At 39.7% G+C, this 25045-nt stretch overlaps 1 protein-coding gene across 1 annotated transcript in view; it reads left to right on the top strand.

Moving 5' to 3' along the window:
* Nucleotides 1–25045, top strand: part of ZC2HC1B (zinc finger C2HC-type containing 1B) — a 40790-nt gene that overhangs the window by 4240 nt on the left and 11505 nt on the right. The window contains exons 2-5 of the mRNA XM_020877388.2: nucleotides 6971–7032; nucleotides 9405–9524; nucleotides 10062–10200; nucleotides 23651–23790. Coding sequence (XP_020733047.1) covers nucleotides 6971–7032; nucleotides 9405–9524; nucleotides 10062–10200; nucleotides 23651–23790 — 461 coding nt within the window. The remainder of the gene's footprint in view (nucleotides 1–6970; nucleotides 7033–9404; nucleotides 9525–10061; nucleotides 10201–23650; nucleotides 23791–25045) is intronic.

Below are 25045 nucleotides of genomic sequence, written 5' to 3'. Positions count from 1 at the left end.
GCTCCCAAGCAGAGTGTTGCAGGACTGTCATGTGCCTTATGGAGAAAATATGCCTAAAACATTATCTAAAATATGTTAGATAAGCTTCATGCCAGCTTGAAGTGTGTGGTTGGCTATGAGTTCAATGTTGTTGAATCAACTATATTTAAGGTGTCTTACAACAGATACAAAAAGGAAGGTTAAAATGTGACCCAGAGGCTCAGAGCAGCTTAACTTTGTATTCCCCCAGGAGTAATGTCAGTATTTGCACATTTAGTGCTTGCAGGGATGTATGGGATGGTACTAGCACAAATATTGAGAATCAACTATGTATATGTGAGTGGTATCTACCTACCCATGCCTTCCGCTGTGCCTCATGTTGACCCGTACAGAGGCTTTCTGTCTTATCCTTTCTGAAGAGTAGTCTTCTCCTAGAGTTAGAGAAAGGCAATCACCCAGGGGCTGTGGGATGAAGGGGAAAGAGTCTAGGAATCTCCACCTCTTTTTTAGAAGACTTTCCCCCTGATTCTCCACATGTTTGCAATCTCTTCTTCCTCACGTATCCTGTCCCTGTGTCAGAGGTATGTCCTGCTTCAGAAGTTTGTATGATTTTGAAGGGTTCTGTGTATAAATCTGGATTTACAGATTCTGTAAATTTCTGGTTCTGTTTGTGAATCAGTTTTATTTATCTATTTATTTATTTTCTGCCATCAGCTTGAAAAGTGGATTTTGATGTAGTTTTACGTCCTCCACGTTGGTTACCATGTCTTTCAGCTTTCCAGATTCTAGTTTTTTTTCTTGTCCTCTTTCCTCCCTGTCCTCAGGGTTCTCCATGTTTCTGAGTCCCTTTACCATAGGATTTGGGGAGAAAGCAAAAAGAAAATGGCATATTCTCTGTCATCCTAATTTCCTTAGTCTCAGTTCCTATTGTTTTATAACTCATGTTCCTGAGATAAGTTTTGGCTAGTATGCCAGCCCCTTTGCCATAGGGCCCTGAAAGATGTCAGTACTGCTCATATTTGCATGTTCTAGGCTGCAAAGACTGAAGAGTTTTTTTGATTCACTGACAGCTAGGTAAGAGAATATCTTTTTCCTTCTTTGCAATGCCTTTATAAGGTGCACTATAAGTAATGTGGATTGATAAGTGTCTCTACAAAGCATTCTTACCTTCCAGCTCAGAAAGAGAATGTCTAGTCTCAAGTAGAATTTTTCCCAACTTCATTACGGCCATAATCCTCTCCAGGTTTTTTGTAAAATTTTTGAACTGAGATTTTGTAATGCTTATTTATCATTGTTAACATGCTAGACAAAGCTGTTGATCACTTCCACATCAGTTTCCTCATTTTAAAAATTGTCTTAAGATTGTGAACCAATGTATAAAAACAATAGCCAGTTTAATAGTCTGCTGAGACTCCAGTTAGGGTAAAGTTAGAAATAGATAAGTTAATATCATTGTTTTAGAATCTTTTCTATCAAAAGAGTTTTTTAATGTCATTCTGTTAAACAGCAATGCATAATGTATATAGAAAAATTGAAAATTTAGGAAACTCAAGTTTCACCTTTTTTCTTTGCACTCTAGGTAATTATATGTGTTGTGTGTGATATGTATATATATCCTTCCAGTCTATTTGTAAATACATGAATAAAAATGCATCTTAAAATTTTCCATGTTATTCTCCCACAAATCATGTTTAATTACTGCATTTTCATTCACTCATTGGCAACCTACTTGTGTAAAGGCCAGAAAGTATTTATAACTTTTGGCTTTGCAGGCCATATGGTCTCTGTTACAACTACTACACAACTCTACCTCCGTATTTTGAAACTAACAATAGATATTATATAAACAAATGGGCCTGACTGGGTACCATTAAAACTTTATTTATAAAGATCATGCAGCCTCAGATTGGGCCCAATGGCCATGAGTTGCCAACCCAAAGGTATTTAAACTTTTAAATTTTGATGCAATTCGTAAAAAGTTGTGGAGCTTCCTGCACTCTGCATCTAGTTTCCACCAAGTTACACCTTGACTACAGATGTTAAGCCCAACGTTAAATCCAGAAAGTATACACAGGTACACCGAGCATTTGTAGTTCCATGCTGTCCCATCTCGGCTCGATCAAGTGTGTTTCCCTGCCACGTTACTACATGCAGAACCATCAACACCACAATAAAGATAGAGAGCTAGCCCGCCACCCAAAGGTCTTCCTCATTCCACCTCCCTCACTGACCATCCCTACCTCTTGGCAATCACTAATCTCTTTTCCATCTCAACTTCTGTCATTTCAAGAATGTTTTACAAATAGAATCGTACGTGACCTTTTGAGAACAACTTTTCACTCAGCAGTGAGATTGAATCATGTTTTATGTATCAGTAGTTGTTCATTCTCTTAAGTTGTGTCCAATTCTTTGTAACCTTTCGGTCTGGAGCATGCCAGGCTTCCCTATCCTTCGCTATCTCCTGGAGTTTGCTTAGACTCATATCCATTGAGTCAATATTGTCACCCAACCTTAACCTTTGTTGCCCCCTTCTCCTGTTGCCCTCAATCTTTCCCAGCATCAGAGTCTCTTTCAGTGAGGCAGCTCTTCCCATCAAGTGGCCAAAGTACTGGAGCTTCAGCATCAGTCCCTCCAGTAAATATTCAGGGTTGATTTCCTTTAGGATGGACTGGTTTGATCTCCTTGCTGTCCAAGGGACTCTCAAGAGCCTTCTCCAACACCAGTTTGAAAGCATCGATTCTTTAGCCATCAGCCTTTATGGTCCAACTCTGCATCCATACATGACTACTGCAAGAACCATAGCTTTGACCATCCGGACCTTTGTCAGCAAAGTGATGTTTCTGCTTTTTAATACACTGTCTAGGTTTGTCATAGCCCTTCTTCCAAGGAGCAAATGTCTTTTAATTTTGTGGCTGAGGTCACCATCCACAGTGATTCTGGAGCCCAAGAAATAAAATCTGCTACTGTTTCCACTTTTTCCCCATCTATTTGCTATGAAATGTTGGGACCAGGTGCCATGATCTTGGTTTTTTGAATATTGAGTTTTAAGCCAGCTTTTTCACTCTCCTCTTTTACCCTCATCAACAAGCTCTTTAGTTCCTCTTTGCTTTCTGCTGTTAAGAGTAATACCGTCACATGTCTAAAGTTGTTGGTATTTCTCCTAGCAATCTTGATTCTAGCTTGTGAGCCATCCAGCCCAGCAAGATATATTCTGCATAGAAGTTAAATAAGCAGGGTGACAATATACGGCCTTGACGTACTCCTTTTCCTATTTGGAACCAGCCTGTTGTTCCATGTCCAATTCTAACTGTTGCTTCCTGACCTGTATACAGGTTTCTCGAGGACAGTCAGGTGGTCTGATATTCCTATCTCTTTCAGAATTTTCCACAGTTTATTGTGATCCACACAGTCAAAGGCTTTAATGTAGTCAGTGAAGCAGAAGCAGTTGTTTTTCTGGAAGCCCCTTTTTCCTATGACCCAGTGGATATTAGCAGTATATCAGAGTTCCTTTTTGTTGCTCAGCAGTGTTCCAGGGTGTGAATGTATCACAGCTTGTTTAACGATTCGCATATTGAAGGGCATCTTGGTGGTTTCACAGGATTCTTCTAAGGTTCTATTGATCTCCATGTTTGGTTCTGCGTATTACCTTTTCTCCTTGTTGTCAAGCTTCCAAGTCGAATGTGTTTCAGAACGTGGTGGTGTGTTTCAGAAGTGCAGTTGAATCATACTGTGTTTGTCATTATTTCAAACTCATTGAACTCAAAACTCAGCTGATTCAAACCAAAGGCCATTGATCTTCCAGGGGCTTCCATCCATTTACTTTGCAGGTAAGTACTGATACAGTGTGTTTATGGAGATGGTTGCGTAAATAGTCTTAATACTTGTGGAGACAGAGACTCAAGTTTGAGTCTCACTGTTAACACTTACTACCTGTTGTCCTCAAGAAGTCACCTAATCTTGAACCTTCATTTTCTTATCTCTTAAGGAAAAAGAAAAGAAAAAAAGGAACAACCCTATCTCATAGGATTGTTGTGAGGATTAAGTGAAATTATGTAGCAAAAGTATTTGGGGAGCAGGAAATCACCCTACGAATGTTACTGCAATATAAAAGTAAAGCATCCTTCATTAGTGTTTTACCAAAATTATTAGGATGAATAGTTTTTATTAATGGGTAAGTATGTGGAGGAATGGGACATCCTTGCTGAGGAAAGAAAATCATGACCTAGTTTTTACAGAGTTAGAAGGCCAAAAGAACAGAGAGGAAGAATGGTATTTCTGTATGGCTGCAGTGGATGACCTGTGTTCTAATACAATACCATCTGGCAGATGTGAGAAGAAATCATTTAAATCAACAATCTGTAATGAGCTACCATCTGATTCCTGTTAATCAAGACTTCCTTTCTCAAACCGTCTTCCCATGGTTTCCATGACCCTGTTCTCTCCTGCTTTCTCCTGGCTTATCACCATCATCTTCTTGGCCCTTAAATATGGAGTTCCCGAGGGATCATCCCTGTACTTCTCTTTCCATGACCTCTTCCCTGGCAATATCATGCCTTTACATCACTCTCCAAACAAAGCCTACATCTGTGTCTCTAGCCCTGACCTCCCTCCTTTCCATCCTGCTGGCTGCATGACTCTATCTCAGACTCAGTATTTCCAAAGCTGAGGTCATTTTTCTTACAAGATGTCCCTTCTTTTTGAATTATTTCTTTCTCTCCATAGTCCTACTGTGTTTTCAGCCCCTCAACATTCTTCCCTCTGTCACCTCCTAGTATCCCCCAGATCCAGTCATCTTATTGATTCTTTGACCACAGTGTCTCTCATGCCCTCTTTCCTTTCCATTTCAGGTCTACACTGTTAGCTTTTTAACTGAAATCCCACTTTCCATCCCCACTGCCGTCTGTTCATCCCTCCTCAGCTTTGTCACATGAATCTTCTACAGCATCATCCAGGTTCTTCCTTCTCAGTGTCCTCGATTGCTCCCCTTAGAGATTAGCCAGATGGCTAGTCTAATATAGAATATTCCCCATGATCAAACTGCTTTTTTATGATCTTTATATTTTAAATATTTGCTTATGTTTTATGAATTTATTGATTTGGCTGCACCAGGTCTTAATTGAGGCATGCAGGATCTTCTTTTTAATTGATCTCAGTTCCTCGACCTGGTATCAAACCTGAGCCCACTGCATTGGGAGCACAGAGTCTTAACTGCTGGGCCACCAGGGAAGTCCCTGATTTTTTAGTCTTTATGCTCAACTCCAGATGAACTGAAAGGCAGTAATATGAAACAAAACTTCTTTGTTCCAGAATTCCACAATGGTCTGCTTTTCCAACTTCATTTAAAATAATTTATGGGCATGCCTTCTCTCCTTTTCTATGCTGGACCCATGTATAGTTTCTCTCAATATCCCCACAGAGTTGCATATAACAGGTGTTTATTTATTGAATGAATAATTGGTCCTATGATAGAAACTCAATTCTCATTTAACCCATACATCCAACAAGCAATTATTGAGAAACTTGTGTGTCAGGCACTTTGAGGCATTGAGACAGAGTGGGCACAGTTTTGTATTTTTTATTTTTTTTTATATGAGTTTATTCTTCATTTAATTTTGAAAACACTTTCAAAACAATTGAACATTTTTTAGAAAAATAATAGCAGGTAGTTAATATTATTGTAGTCCTTCACTTACTCTCTGCTACATATAAAATGTTTTCAGTGAGTCCTCTTCACAGGCCCCATGAAGAGCTCTGACACAGAGCACCACGCCCGGGGTGACGTTCGTCATTCTCGTGTGCGGCTTCATTGTAATGGCTCTGCCTTTCCTGATTTGGAGCAAAGCCCACCGGTTCTACTTGGTCCACTTCATTCTCTTCTGCTTCCTTCCTCTTGGGTAGTTTCCTAGCAGAGATTCATTGAGAAAGCCATTCTCAGGAAAAAGTTCAGTTGCTCAGTCATGTCTGACTCTGAGACCCCATGGACTGCAGCACGCCAGGCCTCCCTGTCCATCACCAACTCCCAGAGCTTGCTCAAAGTCATGTCCATTGAGTCAGTGATGCCAGCCAACCATCTCAACTTCTGTTGTCCTCCTGCCTTCAGTCTTTCCCAGCATTAGGGTCTTTTCCAGTGAGTCAGTTCTTTGCATCAGATGGCCAACGTTTTGGAGTTTCAGCTTCTCAGGAAAGTTTACCTTAAATTCAGTGACTAGGCAACCCATTTCTTAACAGTCCATGATACATTGGCATGCCTTCATTTAGCACACTCATTCTAGTAGCAATCTTAAAGATGTTACCATTGGATTATTTGTGACTTTATACTAGGGTATCAGCTTTGTTTGTTGTTTAGTCAGGTAGTCATGTCCGACTCTCTTGTGACCCCATGGACTGTAGCCTGCCAGGCTCCTCTGTCCATGGGATTTCCCAGGCAAGAGTACTGGAGTGGGTTGCCATTTCCTTCTCCAGGGGATCTTCCCAACCCAGGCATCGAACCCACTTCTGCATTGGCAGGTGGATTCTTTGGTGGCTCAGTGGTAAAGAATCCGCCTGCCAAGCTGGAGGCATGGGTTCAATCCCCAGAAGAAAGAAATGGCAGCCCGCTCCAGTACTCTTCCCTGGGAAATCCTGTGGACAGAGGGGCCTGGGGGCCACAGTCCATGGGGTCACAAGAGAGTCGGACACGACCTAGCACTAAACAAGTCAGCTTTGTACTTAGTGCCTGATAGCTTTCTTCAGACACTAGTTTAAGGATATATTAAATAATTGTACTGTGGTTGCCTGAAGCATATGGAATGTATCTGTTTAGTGAAGTGAGAAGTCTATGTTAGGAAAACATGGGTGAGTTTTACAAAGGATCTTCCTAAGAGAAGGAAGTCACTGGGTGATGGGGGGAGAGTGAGGATATCAAGCTATTGAGGTCTCCCCCACTTAGTCATTTCTTCTTGGGCAGGCAAGTCCATGAAACTAACATAATGTGCTCTTGGATCCTATACAGATGGCAATCAGGAATTATTTCCCTGTGAAGTCTGTGGAAGACGCTTTGCAGCAGATGTTCTGGTAAACATAAAGACATTTTGTAGATGTGTTTCATTGGAGTTAAATGAACTGTCAAGTTAGTGAGGAGGCCGCAGTGGCAAAGATTAAAGACAGATGTGGAGGGAAAGCAAGGAGAGAAAAGTACATAACCTGTGGCTGGCAGGCCCCGAAGACACTTAGGTAGGTTGATGCTGCCCCCTTCAAAAGGGAGCTTTTTAAATCTGGTCCTCTTCCTGAAAGGAAGCCAGATAAAAGTGTCTTGGCACAGCTGATCGTCTCTTGAGAGGTTTTGGCTCTTTCGCCTTTTCTATAAGCATCAAAAATTCAAATTTTAAGGCCAAAGCACCAGGGAAATTAGCTAGTCAAGAGGAATGAACATTGAATTTGGAGCATCTGGAAACTTGGCTTTTAGCCTCAAATTTGTCACTAATTCTGACAAGTCCTTTAACCTCCCTCTGTTTCCTGCTTTGCCACGTATAAAGACAGAACTCTCCAGTTTCAGGGATTTAATGTAATTTGAACAAAATGGGTGTTAGTCCTGTTCCAGGACCTAATTGTTAATTAGATTTAAGCTAACTGCATGTCAAGTCCCCTGATTGATGCCCATAAAGTTGAATAAAGGCTTGATTTATTTCAAAATTAGGGAAACAAACTGCCCATATTATGAAGGAGTTCCCAAGAAAAATGATTTTTTAAAATCTAAGATAATGAACTATTAGCTGGGACATTTAGATCAAAGAGACTTGTTTTCAAACTTAGAATTTGGACTCTAATCCTGACTACATTTGGGGCAAAAGACTACCAAATGAGGTTGTAGGTTTTATTTCTCTGGGGAATTTAAAAATAGAATATCTGTTCTAGTTAACTACAGCTAGAGTTTCCTGGATCTAGAAGGGGAACTAACAGGGCCTATTGTGGCCCAATAATCCCCCAGGGAGCTGCCTTTGCTAACCCAAGACTGCACCCCATGAGACTGGATTTGAGACCTAGGGAGGTACCTTTGAAGAGAGATCACTACATGCTAAGTATTCTTGAGTCCTCTTGAGTTTTACTTCGTTGACCTATTTCTGGGCTGCAAAGAGCAGTTGATCAAGCGATCTGCTCTTTCTCTTCTCCCCTTCAGTTTTAAAATGGTATGGCATGTTCATCACCAGGTGCAGTGATTTTCATGGATCCTGTATTTCTTGGGTCTGGACAAAGTAACTGATAGCTGTTATGAGTTACATAACCATGAATGAAGAGGGCTTAGAGTGGAAGGCAAAGATTGGCATAATCCTTTAGTGGTGCAGTAACTTGATAAAGGTGGTACACAGGCAGTATTCTTGCCTGGGAAATCCCGTGGACAGTGGAGCCTGGCGGACTACTGTCCATGGGGTTGCAAAAGAGTCAGACATGACTTAGTGACTAAATCACAACTACAAACAACATAGGCAAAGCTCTGTGTGCTGGTTCCCTGGTTTTTGTACCAGAAATGCTGAGTTTTTACTGGTCTACTGGCTGGGGTCATTTTCTCTGCCAATGGTCTTGTAAGTATTGTAATATTTTAAAGTTTAATATTATAAGCTTAGGTTTGCTCTAAAATAAATGACTTCATGAAAAATGTTTGGACACACTAAGGGAAAATGTCTTCATAACTTAAATGGAATTGATGTATTTTTCATTTGTCATATGGTTGTCCCAGTTGTTTCTTGCAGATGTTCTCAAATATTTCTTTGAAACCTCTCCACTCATTTTTTTCAGGAGTTAAGTGGTTTGATTTGCTGTATGTAGAAAAGCAACCCAGTTAAATTCAGTTTTGAAATGTTGAGTGGTAAGAGTTTTTCTGAAAAGGTTCCACTTGTATAAGAAGCTAAGTTTCTCCTTGCTTTGCATACTTTTGTATGCAGAGAATTATTTCAAAAGGATGGAAAAACAAGGTTGTTGGGACTCAATTCCTGGATGACTTGCCTTTGGAATTTAGAAACAGTGAAGGCAGAAAACAGAACAGAAGTAAAGAAAATTTCCTTGGCTTCAGTGAGTACCTAGCCGAATATCAGAAATAATTTATTTCAATTTAAACTAGAAACGGAGTCTTTTCAACATTGTTTAATGCTTGGAACTATTCACTGAGCCCAAGTGGTTAAGTTAAATATGTAAGACCAAATTTTAAGTCCGTTTCTTTAGCTGTAGAGGCCTTTTATTGACCTTGCCCAAACACAATATCTAGTTATGTGTAACATGGGTGAAGAGAGCCAGATGGATTTGCTCTGCTGTGATTTGAGAGTTAGAGAATGAACTTGGCTCTGAAGGTGCAGCCCAGTCACTGCAGTGGGGGCTGCTTGAGTACACTGAGCCGTTACCAACTCTGTGATTGTACATGTTAAAAATTTTAATCCCCACTCCTTCTTTTCTAGGAAAGACATGGACCAATTTGTAGAAAACTCTTCAACAAAAAACGTAAACCTTTCAATTCCTTAAAACAAAGATTGCAGGGCACTGACATTCCCACTGTGGGGAAGGCGCCTCAGTCCAAGGTACTATCGATATCTTCCTTGCTGTTCTTGATTATGTCCTTCAGTACATGAAAGCCTCTTTCTGGCTCTCTGCTTTCATTTTTGCTTGATAGGGCAATGTAATGTCATGTAAGTATAATCCACCTTTACTGTTTTCTTTTTAATCATGCACACTTAGATTTCCAAATGTATTTCAGATACTTTCCAGATGTGGCAGAAAACAAATCTCGTTTATATTTTCATTAGAGTAGCATTAAATCCAGCAATTAACTTGGAAGACAGTCACTTTAAGGTTACATTTAAGTCTTCCTTTAAAGTTTTGTAATTTCTTTGTTTTTTGTGATTGTTGTTTTGTATTTTCCCTCACTACTGTGACTTGAAAATTTTATTACTGTGTTTTCCAAACCTCTTTTAGTGCTTTTGGAAAGCAAACTCTCTTTTTTTCTCCAAATTTCACAGTTCCGTTTCTTATAAATTCAAATCCCAGCTTTAAAAAAAAGATTATAACAGTGAGATATATAGCCTAGATTAGTGTATGTTGGTTTAATTTTTTTCCAGCCACAACCCGTGAGAAAATCTAACTGGAGACAACAGCATGAAGACTTCATTAATTCGATTAAGTCAGCAAAGCAGTGTACACTAGCCATTAAAGAAGGCCGGCCTCTCCCACCTCCACCCTCTCTGACCGTCAACCCAGGTGTGTGGACAGTTTGGTTTGCTTTTGACATTTTACTCTTAAACAGTTGAGGCTATGCTTGATTTTTTGGCCTAGTCATTATACTTTGCTTCCTCCTAAAGCATAAATACTAATCCTCCTAAATACTCTAAAATTTTAAACATTAGCAATTAAATTATATAAAAATAATTTTACCATAAAAATTTTCTTATCCTATTTTTTCAGTTCTGTATAAAGATTCTGTGATTGCTCCTAACTTTAACATGAGATCACCACTGTACCCAACATCATGGCATTACAGAACTACAGGGGATGCTGTTCATGTCCAGGTTGATGGTAATGGAGCTGGACAGAGCAGTTTAAGTAGTTCTGTAATAACTCCATACTGTCAAATACCCACAGCTCTTTTATTTTTTTGAGATCAAATTCCATAATACAAAAATCACCATTTTAAGTTGTACAGTTTAGTGGCCCACAGCGTTTTTACACTAAGCTTTTTATTTTGAACATTTTCAAATTACAGAAAAGTGGATGGAATAGTACAGTGATCACTCATATACCTTCCACTTAAATTTGACAATTTTGACATTGTCATATTTTCTGTCTCTTTCTCTCTCTTTCTGTGAGGGGGCACAAAGATTTAAAATTAAGCTTCAAACTTTGCAACTGTTGCAGCATGCATTTCTTAAGGACATCTCCTATGTGACTACAATACTGTTATTGCACTAAGTATTAATGTGACATATTTTCCCAGTTTTGTTAAGAATGTCCTTTGAAGCTCTCACCTCACCACTCAGCCACAGTCCAGGATTCAGCCAAAGTTTGCACATTGTCTTTTGTTGTCTCTTTAGTCTCTCTTAATCCTGCACAACACTCCTGCCAGCCCAGTTATTTTATAAAACGGATTTGTCTGCTTCTGGGCTTCTCTGGTACGTCAGCTGGTGAAGAATCCGCCTGCAATGCAGGAGACCTGGGTTTGATCCTTGGGTTGGGAAGATCGCCTGGAGAAGGGAACAGCTACCCATTCTAGTATTCTGGCCTGAAGAATTCCATGGACTGTACAATCCATGGGGTTGCAAAGAGTTGGACACAACTGAGTGACTTTCACTTAAGCCATATTAACATTTAACTTGTTCCTCCACCTCCTGTCTTTTTGTAAATTGGAGATTAGGACTAGAGGCATGATTAGATTGATGTTAATATGAATCCCTTATCAGATATAGAATTTTTGGATATTTTCTCTCATTCTGTGGACTGTCTTTTCACTGTGTTGATGGTATCCTTTCATGCACAAAAGTAATTTGATGAAGTTCAGTTTACCTGGTTTTTTTTTTCATTTTTTGCCTAGCTTTTCATGTCAAATTAAAAAAACTATTGCAAACCTAAATGTATTGAAGTCTTCCCCCTGTGTTTTTTATTCTAACAGTTTTTATAGTTTTAGCTCTTGTATTTAGGTCTTTCATCCAGGTAATTTTTGAGTGTGGTGTAAAGTAAAATCATTTGAAGTTGGATATCTAGTTTTATATGTGAATAAGTAACTTTCTCATCACTATTTGTTGAAAAGACTTTGCTTTCCCCAGTGAAAGGTTTTCGTGCTCTTATCAGATGTCAACTGACCATATATATGAGAGTTTATTTCTGGGCTGTGTATTCTATTCCATTTTTCTATGTCTGTCCTTATACCAGCACCACACTGCCTTGATTACTGTAGCGTTGTAGTAAGTTTTGAAATCAGGAAGTGGAGAGACTTTTAAGATTCTTTTGGCTGTCTGGAAACCCTTGAGATTCTATATGAATTTTTCAGATGGGTTTTTTTGCTGTTTCGAAAAATGCCATTGAAGTTTTGAATCCGTACATAACTTTGAGTGGTGTCATCTTAACCGGCAGCCTCGAACCTTTTTGACACAGGGACTGATTTTGTGGAAGAAAACTTTTCCATGAACTGGGGGTGGGGGATCGTTTTGGGATAATTCAAGCACATTACATTTATTGTGCACTTTAATCTCATGCTACTGTGAATCTCACAGGAGGTACTGGTCCACAGCTCAGAGGTTAGGGACTCATGATCTTAAAAACTGTTGTTCAGCCACTAAGTCATGTCCAACTCTTTGCAACCCCATGAACTGTAGCACCCCAGGCTCCTCTATCCTCCACTATCTCCCAGAGTTTGCTCAAATTCATGTCCATTGAATCAGTGATGCCATCCAACTACCTCATCTTCTATTGCCCCCTTCTCCTCCTGCCCTCAGCATTTCCCAGCAACAGGCTTCCCTGGTGGCTCAGATGGTAAGAAATCTGCCTGCAAAGTAGGAGACCTGGGTTCGATCCCTGGGTTGGGAAGATCCCCTGGAGAAGGGAAAGGCAACCCACTCCAGTATTCTTGTCTGGAGAATTCCATGGACAGAGGAGCCTGGTGGGCTACAGTCCATGGGGTCACGAAGAGTCCGATAAGTGGGCGACTTTCACTTTCCCAGCATCAGGGTCTTTTCCAGTGAGTTGGCTCTTTGCATAAGGTGGCCAAAGTATTGAATCTTCGGCATCAGTCTTTCCAGTGCATATTCAGGGTTGATTTCCTTTAGGATTGACTGGTTTGATCTCCGTGCTGTCCAGGGGATTCTCGAGAGTCTTCTCCAGCACCACAATTTAATATTTCTTCAGCACTCAGCCTTCCTTGGGTCCAACTCTCACATCCATACATGACTACTGGGAAAAACATAGTTTTGACAATATGGACCTTTGTCGGCAAAGTGATGCCTCTGCTTTTTAATACACTGTCTGGGTTTGTCATAGTTTACTTTCCAAGGAACTTGTGTCTTTTAATTTCCTGGCTACAGTCACCATCCACAGTGATTTTGGAGCTGAGGAAAATAAAATCTGTCTCTGCTTCCACTTTTTCCCTTTCTCTTTGCCCTGAAGTGATGGGACCAGACGCCATGATCTTGGTTTTTTTAAATGGTGAAAGTCAGATTTTTCACTGTCCTTTTTCACTCTCATCAAGAGGCTCTTTAGTTCCTCTTGGGTTTCTGCCATTAGATTGGTATCATCTGCATATCTGGTGGTGGCTTAGTCACTAAGTCGTGTCTGACTCTTGTGACCCCATGTACTGTAACCTGCCAGCCTCCTCTGTCCATGGGATTCTCCAGGCAAAAATACCGGAGTGGGTTGCCATTTCCTTCTCCAGGGGATCTTCCCGACCCAGGAATCAAACCTGGATCTCCTGCATTGCAGGCAGATTGTTTACCAACTGAGCCACGAGGGAAGCCCTCGTATATGATATTTGTCCTGGTAGTCTTGATACCAGCTTCTGATTTATCCAGCCTGGCACTTTGCATGATGTACTAAGCATGTAAGTTAAATAAGCAGGGAGACAATATACAGCCTTTTCATATTCCTTTATCGATTTTCCAATTCATGAACATGGGATGTCTTTCCATTTATTTATGCCTTCTTTAATTTCTTTCAGCAATGTTTTGTGGTTTTTAGTGTTTGAGTCTTTTGCTTCTTTGGTTAAATTTATTTCTAAGCTTTCTTTTGGTATTATTGTAAATGGAATTGTTGACTTTCTCTTCAGATTGTTAGTGCATAGAAGTACAACCAATTTTTGTGTGGACAAAAGTCCTGCAGCTTTGCTGAATTTTGATTATTAGCTCTAACAAGTGGGTTTCAGTGTGGAATCTTTAGGGTTTTCTACATATCAGTTTATGTCATTTGTGAAAGGAGATGTTTACCTATTCCTCTTCAATTTGTATGTCTTTTCTGTGTTAAATCTTCTGGTTAGAACATCCAATACCATGTTACATAGCATTGGTAAAAACAGATATCCTTGTCTTATTTTCCATTGATGATGTTAACTGAGGGTTATAACTGACTACTTAAAGCATGAGTGGGCACGTACTATGGGAATTATAACATTTGGAAGTGAAAAGTATGGCAATAACTGGATATGGTTGAGTGGGAAAATGAATATATATTGTTGAAAGGTTCTTAAGGTTTACATGACTAGGTATAGTACTATCTGAAGGTAGAGTATTATATCATAAAGATGCCTATTAATAAGCCCTAGAGTAGGCATTCAAAAATATTGACGTATAGCTGATAAGACATTATGTTGACTGGAGATAAAATGGGGAAAAAAATTCAATCTAAAGAAGACATGAAAAGACGAAAAAAGGAATAAAGACCAGGTGGGATAAATATAAATAGCAAAATGATAGATTTAAACCTAACCATATAGATAGTTGCCTATAAATAACCTGAACACTTAAGATAAAATGCAGAGATTGTCAAACTGAATACTAAAGCAAGGTCCAATTATATGCGTTCCACAGGAAACACCTTAAAGACACAAATAAGCGCGCCAGGAGATAACAAGATGGGGAGGTGAGCCAGGTGGGTCTAGAGAGGCCACACCTTCCCTGAGGGACAGCTGCTCCTTGGCTTGTATCATTTTGATCCAATTGACATCTGTAGCTACAGAGTGATACACAGTGACAGCAGAATATAATTGTTATCAAGTACACATGGAATATTCAACCAAGATAGACCATGTGCAGGACCACAAAATGGATCTCAATAAATCTGAAAGGGTTGAAACCATACAGACTATGTTATTTGAGTACAGTAGAATTAAATTAGAAATAAATGATGAAAATATATCAAGAAAACTCTTGAATATTTGGAAATTAACAAATAATTTCTAAATACCCTATGGATCTAAGAAGAAATTACAGGAGAAATTAGAAAATGCTTTGAACTGAATGGTAATGAAAACATACCAAAATTTGTGAGATTCAGCTAAAGCAGTGCTTAAAGAAAAGTTTATAGCTTTAAATGCGTGCATTAGAAAAGGGATGAAAAGGTTTAAGTCAATTGCCTTAAACTTCCTCTTTAAAAAGAACAACAAATTACACTTAAATTAAGTAGAAGGAAGAAAATAGTAAATATAATTCATCATATTAACAAAATATTTTTTCAAGTGTATGGTCATCTCAGTAGATAGAGGAAAAGCCTGTGCAAAATACAATACCTATACATGTTTAAAAAAGAAAAAAGCTCTTAGAAAGGTAGAAATAGAAGGGAACTTCCTTAATAAAGCATATCTCTGAAAAAGCTACAGCTAACATCAACTTAAAGGTGAAAAGCTGAACACTTTCCCACTGACTTCAGGACAGAAGCAAGTATGTCCTTTCTGACCACTTCTGTTCAGCACTATCCCGGACATAGTACCCAGTGTAATAAGGAAAAAGTTACATATTTTATACACACACATAAACTTAAAGGTTGGAGAGGACGAAGTAAAACTATCCTTATTTACAGACAATGTGATCATGAAGGAGTAAATGTAGAAAATCTTACAAAACTACAAAAAATGCTACTGAAATTGCAAGTTAGTTTAACAGGCTTTCAGGATATAACGTCAATATGCACAGGTGAGTTGTATTTCTGTATACTAGGCATGAGTGGGTTAGTTGCTCAGTTGTGTCCAACTCTTTGCAACCCCACGGACCACAGCCCACCAGGCTCCTCTGTCCATGGAATTCTCCAGGCTATAACACTGGAGTGGGTTGCCATTTCCTTCTCCAGATACTAGGCATAAACAGTTGAAAAAAATGAAAGATGACATTACAATCATGTAAAAAACATGAAATACTTATGTATATATTTAACAAAATATGTGTAAGACTTGTAAAATAAAAACCGCAACACATTCCTTAGAGAAATTAAAGAGGACCAAAATAAATGGAGATATTTACAATTTTTGTGGTTTGGAAGACTCCTGTATTGTGTTACGAAGTCGGTTATCCCCAGATTGATCTGTGGACAAAATGTAATTCCATTGAAGATCCCTGTGAGTTTTGTTGCCAAATGGGAATTGACCAGCTGATATTAAAATTACACAGAAATTCAAAGCCAGGATAGTTTTGAAAAAAGAATAAAATCAGAGGACTTACCTATCTGATGTCAAGACTTACAATAATATTACAGTAATCATGACAATTTGGTATTAGAATATCAACTGAACAGAAAAGAGAATCTAAATGTAGTCCTCCCCCCAATCAATTTGTTAATTGATTTTTTAACAAAAGTAGTTCAGAGTGGGAAAAGAGAGTCTTATTAACAATTGATGCTGAGACAACTGGATATCAAAATGGCAAAAATGAATTTTGATCCTTATACATACACAAAAATTCAAAATGAATCATTGACCTAACATAAGTGCTGTAACTGTAAGATTTCTAGAAAAAACAAACATCTTTGACCTAAGAGTCAACAAAGACTTTTTAAGCTGGACACAAGATACAGTAACAATTTTTTTTTTTAAAGGAAACTGGTAAACTGGGCTTTGCCAACATTAAAAACTTTAGTTGTGAGAGACACCATTAGGAGAATGCAAAGATGAGGTATAGGGCAAGAGAAAATATTTATAATACATGTATCTGAGGAAGGTCAAATACCAAGAATATTTTTAAAAGTCTTATGACTTAGTAGGATAACAACCCAATAAGGAAAAGGCAAGAGATGTCTTTGAACAGAGTGTCACAAAGTAGTGGTCAATAGGCACATGAAAAGATACTCAACATCATTTTTAATAGGGGCATGTAAATTGAAACCACAGTGAGATAGCAGTCACACCCACTTGAATGGCTAAAATTGAAGACTGACAATACAAGTGATGGGTAAGATAAAGAACAGCTGGAACTCTCATATGCTGCTACTGGGAGTCTAAAATAGTATAGTCACTTTGCACTGGTATTTTCTTAAGTTAAACATACACTTACCTATACAGCAATTCCATTCCTAACTGTTTATGCAAAAAGTGGAAAATATGTCCTTAAAACAGACTTACACATTAATGGTCATAGCAGCTTCCTTTAAATAGCGTAAAGTAGGAACAACTGAAAATGACCATCAGCAAGTAGATGGATAAGCAAATTGTGGAATATCTACAAAATGGAATACAACTGAACAGTAAGAAGAAAGTGTAACTATACATGTAGCACCGTGGATGCTCTCTTACAGTAAGACATACAAGGTGTAACACTCATCTTTAGTGACAGGAAAATAGGAGTCTGGGTTTGGGAGAATATTGACTGAAACAGGGGCATGAGGGGACTTTTGGAAGTAATAAATTTGTTCCACATTTTAATTGGGTTGGTTACACAATTGAATATATTTGTCAGAACTCAAATAGGTACATTTTATTGTATGTGAATTATTCCTCAAAGTTCATTTCTAAAAGTAAAGAAAAAAGAAAATTCCCTTGGCAGTCCACTGGTTAGAAATCCACACTTTTGCTACCAGGGGTACAGGTTCAGTCCCTGATTGGAGTACTAAGATTGTGCAAGCCACACAGCACAGCAAAAAACAATTAATTAAATAAGTAAAACAGAGTCACAGTGTAATACTATAAAAACCATCCAAAAAATTATCAGAACCTCAATACCAGAAAATACTCTTAATAACTGCTACATTTTCGCTAGGTGCTAATGAAAATATGACTTGGAATAGCCTGTTGTCTTAAGATGCTCCATAGAAAGATCTATGGCTGTAATTTTGATAAGACTTTGGCAACAAGCTTTGTATAATAAAAGCATCTTTTATGAGAACTGCTTCATTTCATAGCAGAAGCTGAGGGCTGATGGCTACCTTCTAGTTCTGTAGTTGAACAGTGAGAACGTGTCAGATGTCCCACTGTGTGAATTCCTCTAATTTCCACGTTGGATTTAAAATGTGGGATTATTGTTTCTTTAAAATAAATAATTTCCTTTGTAAGGCCTCATCAAGTGTACAGTTTATTTTCCTGCCCTTTAAATTTTTATGCTAAAATATAGTTTTATAATTAAATTCTTCCCCATGCCCTTATTATAATTTTATGCACCAAGCAAAATGATTACCTCCAATAGCACATTTTCATTATGATCCAATTATTTTGATTGCACAGGGATTTTATATTAGCCCATATATCCTCCAGCTTAAATACTTAGAAAATTTATACAGACATAACTAGAGTTATTAATCATATGGGTTAGTATATATGAGTTTGGAAGTAATTTCCTTTTTTTTTCCCCCAGCATGATTCCCTATTTCGTGGCCCAATTTTTTGACATGCATATATTCTAATTCTTATGACTTAAGTGAGTTTGCAGCCATTCAACTTTCCAAGATTATGTGACAGCTTATAGGGCAGTGATATAGAATATTTACAATTGGGATTTTCAGTGAGTCCTGTTATTTGCTCACCATTTCACAGGGCTACATGTTGATACATGGGTATTCAACAAAATGCTTGCATTTTCAAATGATGCTTAATTTTCCACTTTAATCTTTCATGAGATCTGGAGTAAGACTTTAAAAATAATTATCTGTTGAAATAGCACATCATGATTTTATGACATTATTGGCAGAGGAAGAGGAGACTGGATTGAGATGAGGGTAGAATGTGTAGCTCAGTCATGCTGTGTTCAAATTATTGTTGCAGGGAAAAAAACCTCTTCCATTCTCAGTGTGTTTGATCTTCTCTTCCTGTGCCCTCTTTTTTTTTTTTTTTTTAAATTTTTAAAATTTATTTGGCTGTGCTGGGTTGCTGGGTCTTAGTTGCGGCATGTGGGATCTAGTTCTCTGACCAGGGCTCGAGACTGGGCCACCTGCATTGGGAGCATGGACTCTTAGCCACTGGACCACCAGGGAAGTCCCTTCCTCTGCCCTCTTAAGCCTGGGCTTCAGGCTCCTCCTGTGGTCTCCTGGAGGACCTAGAGCTTCCTCCTTCGGGAGCTTATTCCTCAGAGTGGTAATTGTCTGCCTAGTCCTCTAGCCATCTCTGAGATTTTTGTCAGCAGGAAAATACACTTCAGCTTGGCTGTCTCCATGGCAGGATATAGTGAGTGCCAAATCCCTAGAAAGGTGGTGCAATCAATGAATGAACAAGTCAGATTAAGGAAGCAACATGGTCACTGCCATAATCATTGCCTTTGACCAAACTGTCTCACTTATGGTAGTAGTATCTCTGATATAAACCGTGTAAATTGTAACTTTGCAGTTAAAACTAAAGAAATAACCACTGAACCACGAACTCAGTCCTAGATGGTTTTCTACACTATCATAAATGAGTGCTGCATGCTAATGGCACTTTCTATTTTACTTTTCATAAGCAATTTCTCCCTTGTTTGATAGTTGGAACACAAGCTGGCTGGGCCTGTTTCCCTATAGTAACAACATGTTCCACTCGCCCACTGTGCCACGCCCCACTGTGGATTATCATAGGTAACTTTCACAACACCTCAATGAAATAGGTGATATGTAGGTGCTGGGGAAATTGAAGCTTAAGGAGGTTAAGTAACGTGCCCAAGTGCACACACGTAGCAGGTGAAGAGCTGTGGCTCAAAACCAGTCAGGCAGGCTGTGGAGCCTTCACCATTTCCCAATGCTGCCTTCTTTTATTTTGTTCAAGGAATTTGTCACCATGGGAAAATTTTTGTTTCTGTATTAGAATGCTTAGTCCATGATTACAGAGACACTGTATCCTCAAGTTACTTGGAGTGTAATAGGTGTTCAGTAAGTATGGAATTAATGATGAAAGGTCCATATAGTCAAAGCTGTGGTTTTTCTAGTAGTCATATATGGATGTGAGAGTGAACCGTAGAAAAGGCTGAGTGCCAAAGAATTGATGCCCTTGAACTGTGGTGCTGGAGAAGACTTTTGAGAGTGAAAGCTCTATAGCTCAGATGGTAAAGAATCTGCCTGCCACGCAGGAGACCCGGGTTCGATCCCTGGGTGAGGAAGATCCCTTGGAGAAGGGAATGGCAACCCACCCCAGTACTCTTGCCTGGAGAATCCCATGGACAGAGGAATCTGGTGAGCTACAGTCTGTGGGGTCAAAAAGAGTCATACATGACTGAGTGACTAATAGTACTACTACTGGAAAGCAAGCAGTTCAAACCAGTTAATTCCAAAGGAAATCAACCCCGAATATTCACTGGAAGGACTCATGCTGAAGCTGAAGTTCCAATACTTTGTCCACCTGATGCAAACAGCCAGCTCATTGGGAAAAGACCCTGATGCTGGGAAAGACTGAAGGCAAAAGGAGAACAGGGCAGCAGAGGGTGAGATGGTTAGATGACATCACCAACTCAATGGACATGAGTTTTAGCAAACTCAGGGAGATGGTGATGGACAGGGAAGCCTGGCGTGCTGTAATCCATGGGGTCGCAAAGAGTCGGACATGATGGAGCAACTGAACAGCAACAAGGGAAAATTTCATGCAAAGATAGGCCCAATAAAGGACAGAAACGGTAAGGACCTAATGGAAGCAGAAGAGATTAAGAAGAGATGGTAAAAATGCACAGAAGAACTATACAAAAAAGGTCTTAATGATCTGGATAACCACAATGGTGTGGTCACTCACCCAGAGTGAGACATCCTGAAGTGTGAAGTCAAGTGGGATTTAGGAAGCATTACTATAAACAAAGCTAGTGGAGATGATGAAATTCCAGCTGAGCTATTTCAAATCCTAAAAGATGATGCTGTTAAAGTGCTGCCCTCAGTATACCAGCAAATTTGGAAAACTCAACAGTAGCCACAGGATGGGAAAAGGTCAGTTTTCGTTCCAATTCCAAAGAAGGGAAATGCCAAGGAATGTTCAAACTACTGTACAATTGTGCTCATTTCACATGCTAGCAATGTAATGCTCAAAATCCTTCAAGCTAGTCTTCAAATGTATGTGAACCAAGAAATTCCAGATGTACAAACTGAATTTAGAAAAGGCAGAGGAACCAAAGACCAAATTGCCAACATCCATTGGATCATAGAAAAAGCAAGAGAATTGCAGAAAAACATCTGCTTCATTGACTATGCTAAAGCCTTTGACTGTGTGGATCACACAAACTGTGGAAAATTCTCCAAGAGATGGAAATACCAGACTACTTTATCTGCCTCCTCAGAAACCTGTATGCAGGTTAATAATAAACATTTAGAACCAGACATAGAACAACAGACTGGTTCCAAAGTGGGAAAGGAGTACATCAAGGCTGTATATTGTCACCCTGCTTATTTAACTTCTGTGCAGAGTACAAAATACCAGGCTGGATAAATCACAAGCTGGAATCAAGATTGTTGGGAGAAATATCAACAACCTCAGATAATGCAGATGATACTACCCTAATGACAGAAAGTAAAGAAGAACCAAAGATCCTCTCAATAAGGGTGAAGGAGGAGCATGAAAAAGCTGACTTAACCTTTACATGACATACATTGAAGAATAAAGCCACCCCCCCCCAAAAAAAGCTGGCTTAAAACTCAACATTCAAAAAACTAAGATCGTGACATCCAGTCCCATCACTTCATGGCAAATAGATGGAGAAAAAGTGGAAACAGTGACTGATCTTATTTTCTTGGGCTCCAAAATCACGGCAGATGATGACTGCAGCCATGAAATTAAAAGACACTTACTTCTTGGATGAAAAGCTATGACAAACCTAGATACTGTATTAAAAAGCAGAGTCATCACTTTGCCAACAGAGTTCTGTCTAGTCAAAGCTATGGTTTTTCCAGTATTCATATACAGATGTGACAGTTGGACCATAAAGAAGGCGAGTGCCGAAGAACTGATGCTTTTGAATTGTGGTGCTAGAGAAGACTCCTGAGAGTCCCTTGGACAGCAGGGAGATCAAACCAGTCAATCCTAAGGGAAACCAGTCCTGAATATTCACTGGAAGGACTGATGCTGAAGCTAAATCTCCCATAGTTTGGTCACCTAATGCAAAGAACCAGCTCACTGGAAAAGACCCTGATGCTGGGAAAGATTGAGGGCAGGAGGAAAAGGGAGCAACAGGGAATGAGATGGTTGGATGGCATCACCGATTCAGTGGACATAAATTTGAGCAAACTCCAGGAGACAGTGAAGGACAGGGAAGCCTGGCTTGCTGCAGTCCATGGGGTAACAAAGAGTTAGACATGACTGAGCAACTGAACAACAGCTGCCAGAGTGTGAAGTAAAAGTTAGGAGTTAACCATTTCTTTTATTTCAGTTTCTTATATATTCAAATTCTTTCATTTTATGAGTATTCATTTTCGGAAATGATCTATTGAAAAAGAAAACTCCCCAAACTGCTTAAAAAGATGCCTTCAAAAAAATTCTTAGCTTTGAACATATCACTGCTTTAAATATCTATTCACACATGTAGGGGTTTTGACTATACACTAAACCAAACTTCTATGCAGAGCTTAAGATGGTACTATCTCATATCCTTCCAGGAAAGAGAGAGACTTATTATTCTACCTCTTGAATATCCACTTTGTCATCCCTTCAAGGTGCCTAAAGCAAAACAAAACAACACAACCCCCACCAGCCCCCTTGCTGTGGAGGAAGAGGCTCCAACCCGGCTTCAGAACGTGTTATCATCTCCCTGATCTGAGAAGATGGGGATCTTCCGCACTTCTTTCTCCCACTGTCTGTGTGTGCGCATGCTCGGTCGTTCAGTTGTGTCCGACTCTGCAACCCCGTGGACTGTAGCCCGCCAGGCCCCTCTGTCCATGTGATTATCCTGGCAAGAATACTGGAGTGTGGTGTCATTTCGTTCCCCAGGTTTTGTTCCCAACTCAGGAATCGAACCCGTGTCTCCTGCATTGCACGCAGATTCTTTACCACTGAGCTGCCGAGGAAGCCCCTCCCACTGTCTGGTAATTGCAGATTGGACTGACTGAGACAGCCGAGTCCTGCCCAGAGCCTCAGAGGGTCCCAAGCCCCAGCAGCTGCCAGAGAGGTTCTGACACTGGAAGCCGGAGCCCTAACATCCCTTATTTCCTGTTTGTCTTTTGGAACCCTCACCTGTTCCCTTTTCCTTACCTGCTTTCTGAACATATTTATGTCTCCTCACTTAGGAATTCAGTAGGAAAATCTAGTTACTGCTGGAGGAGTGTGATGTTGGTTTCAAATTCCACCCCCCTCCCCCAGACGTTTGGGCTTTCCTGATAGCTCATTTGGTAAAGAATCCACCTGCAATGCGGGAGACCTGGGTTCGATCCCTGGGTTGGGAAGATCACCTGGAGAAGGGATAGGCTACCCACTCCAATATTCTGGCCAAGAAAATTCCATGGACTGTATAGCCCATGGGGTCACAAAGAGTTGGACACAACTGAGCAACTTTCACTTTCTCAGTTATCAATGCCAAATTTCATCAGTACCACATATATAATTAATCTACTTTCTAAAAAAGCATAGCATGTAACATTTTAAGGGAACACTCATAATTGAAATAAGTACATAGGTAGAAAAATTTTCCTCCACCTTGTTCTTTATCTGCACCCTTGTATGTCTCCCCCTCTGGAACAGGCTGTCTCAAACCAGAGTTTGGTATTTCACTCTTTCACGTTGGAGAAGAGTTCATATTCTATTTATTTCATTTCGTATAGTCCCTCCCTTTCAGAATTGTTTTTGAAATGTTAATTGCCTTTTCATTGTTATCTTTATTTTCAGATTATATTCAGTGTCCATATTGTAAGAGGAGATTTAATGAAACCGCAGCCAGTCGACATATTAATTTCTGCAAGGATCAAGAGTCTCGCCGAGTCTTTGATCCAGCCCAGACAGCAGCCAGATTGGCATCCAGAGCACAGGTAAGTCTCTCACCCCAGGTGTTGGCTCCTGTGCCCTTGTCTGCCTGGGGAAAGCAGGTAGAATTTGCAAGGGAACCTAAATCACCTGTCCTGAGAACTGTTAGGATCAGGACAGCCAATCTTCATGGGACTTGGCTACTTTTGAGCAATACTTTCCAGCTAAACAGCACCGTTGGATGTTGTAGAAAAAATTCTCTACAGGGTCTGAAAGTTCTTAGGTTGAAGACTTAGCTATCTAATATTGTTTCTGTGGTGTTATGGTGAGACTGTAACCAGTGGTGATTGTCATCAGCTTTAACCACCCCCAATAGTGTGTAGAACCTGAAGTGAAACTGGCTTAAGTGGAGGAAACTGTCACACGGAACCTGTTCTACAGGTTTGTCTTTGCTCTGTGGAGAAGGGTCTTCAGCCTGTTCAAAGCCCCAGAATCATCAATGTAAAGTAAATAAATAAAACAGCCATTGTAAATTGGAAAAGACCCTGATGCTGGGAAAGATTGAAGGCAGGAGGAGAAGGGGACCACAGAGGATGAGATGGTTGGATGGCATCACTGACGCAATGGATGTGAGTTTGAGTAAGCTCCGGGAGTTGGTGATGGACAGGGAAGCCTGGTGTGCTGCAGTCCATGGAGTCACAAAGAGTTGGACATGACTGAGGAACTGAACTGAACTGAACAAATAAGTAAAATGACAGCTGGACCAAGAAGACAATAGATTTCTAAAAACAACCAGAAACAGCAAACAGCTCCATACACATCAAAGGTACTGGAGACATAGCTTACAGTATACTGTGAAAACTGTTAGTTTCATGTACATGTCTTAGATACCAAGAAAAGATTGTTAAATTGTTCAGGCACTAAGTCATGTCTGACTCTTTGCAACTTCCATGGACTGTAGCATGCCAGGCTTCCTTGCCTTTCACTGTCTCCCAGAGTTTGCTCAAACTTATGTCCATTGAGTCAGTGATGCAGTTTAACTGTCTCATCCTCTGTTGTCCCCTTCTCCTTCTGCCCTCAATCTTTCCCTGCATCAGGGTCTTTTCCAACGAGTCAGCTCTTCACATCAGTTGGCCAAAGTATTGGAGCTTCAGCATCAGTCCTTCCAATGAATATTCAGGTTTGATTTCCTTTAGGATTGACTGGTTTGATCTCCTTGCAGTCCAAGGGACTCTCAGGAGTCTTCTCCAGCACCACAATTTGAAAGCATCAATTCTTCGGCACTCAGCCTTCTTTATGGTCCAGCTCTCACATCTGTAT

This window comes from Odocoileus virginianus, chromosome 34 (assembly GCF_023699985.2).
Source record: "Odocoileus virginianus isolate 20LAN1187 ecotype Illinois chromosome 34, Ovbor_1.2, whole genome shotgun sequence".
NCBI classification, from domain to species: Eukaryota; Metazoa; Chordata; class Mammalia; order Artiodactyla; family Cervidae; genus Odocoileus; species Odocoileus virginianus.
Note: the sequence above shows the minus strand (reverse complement) of the source record. Positions and strands in the feature narration are given on the sequence as shown.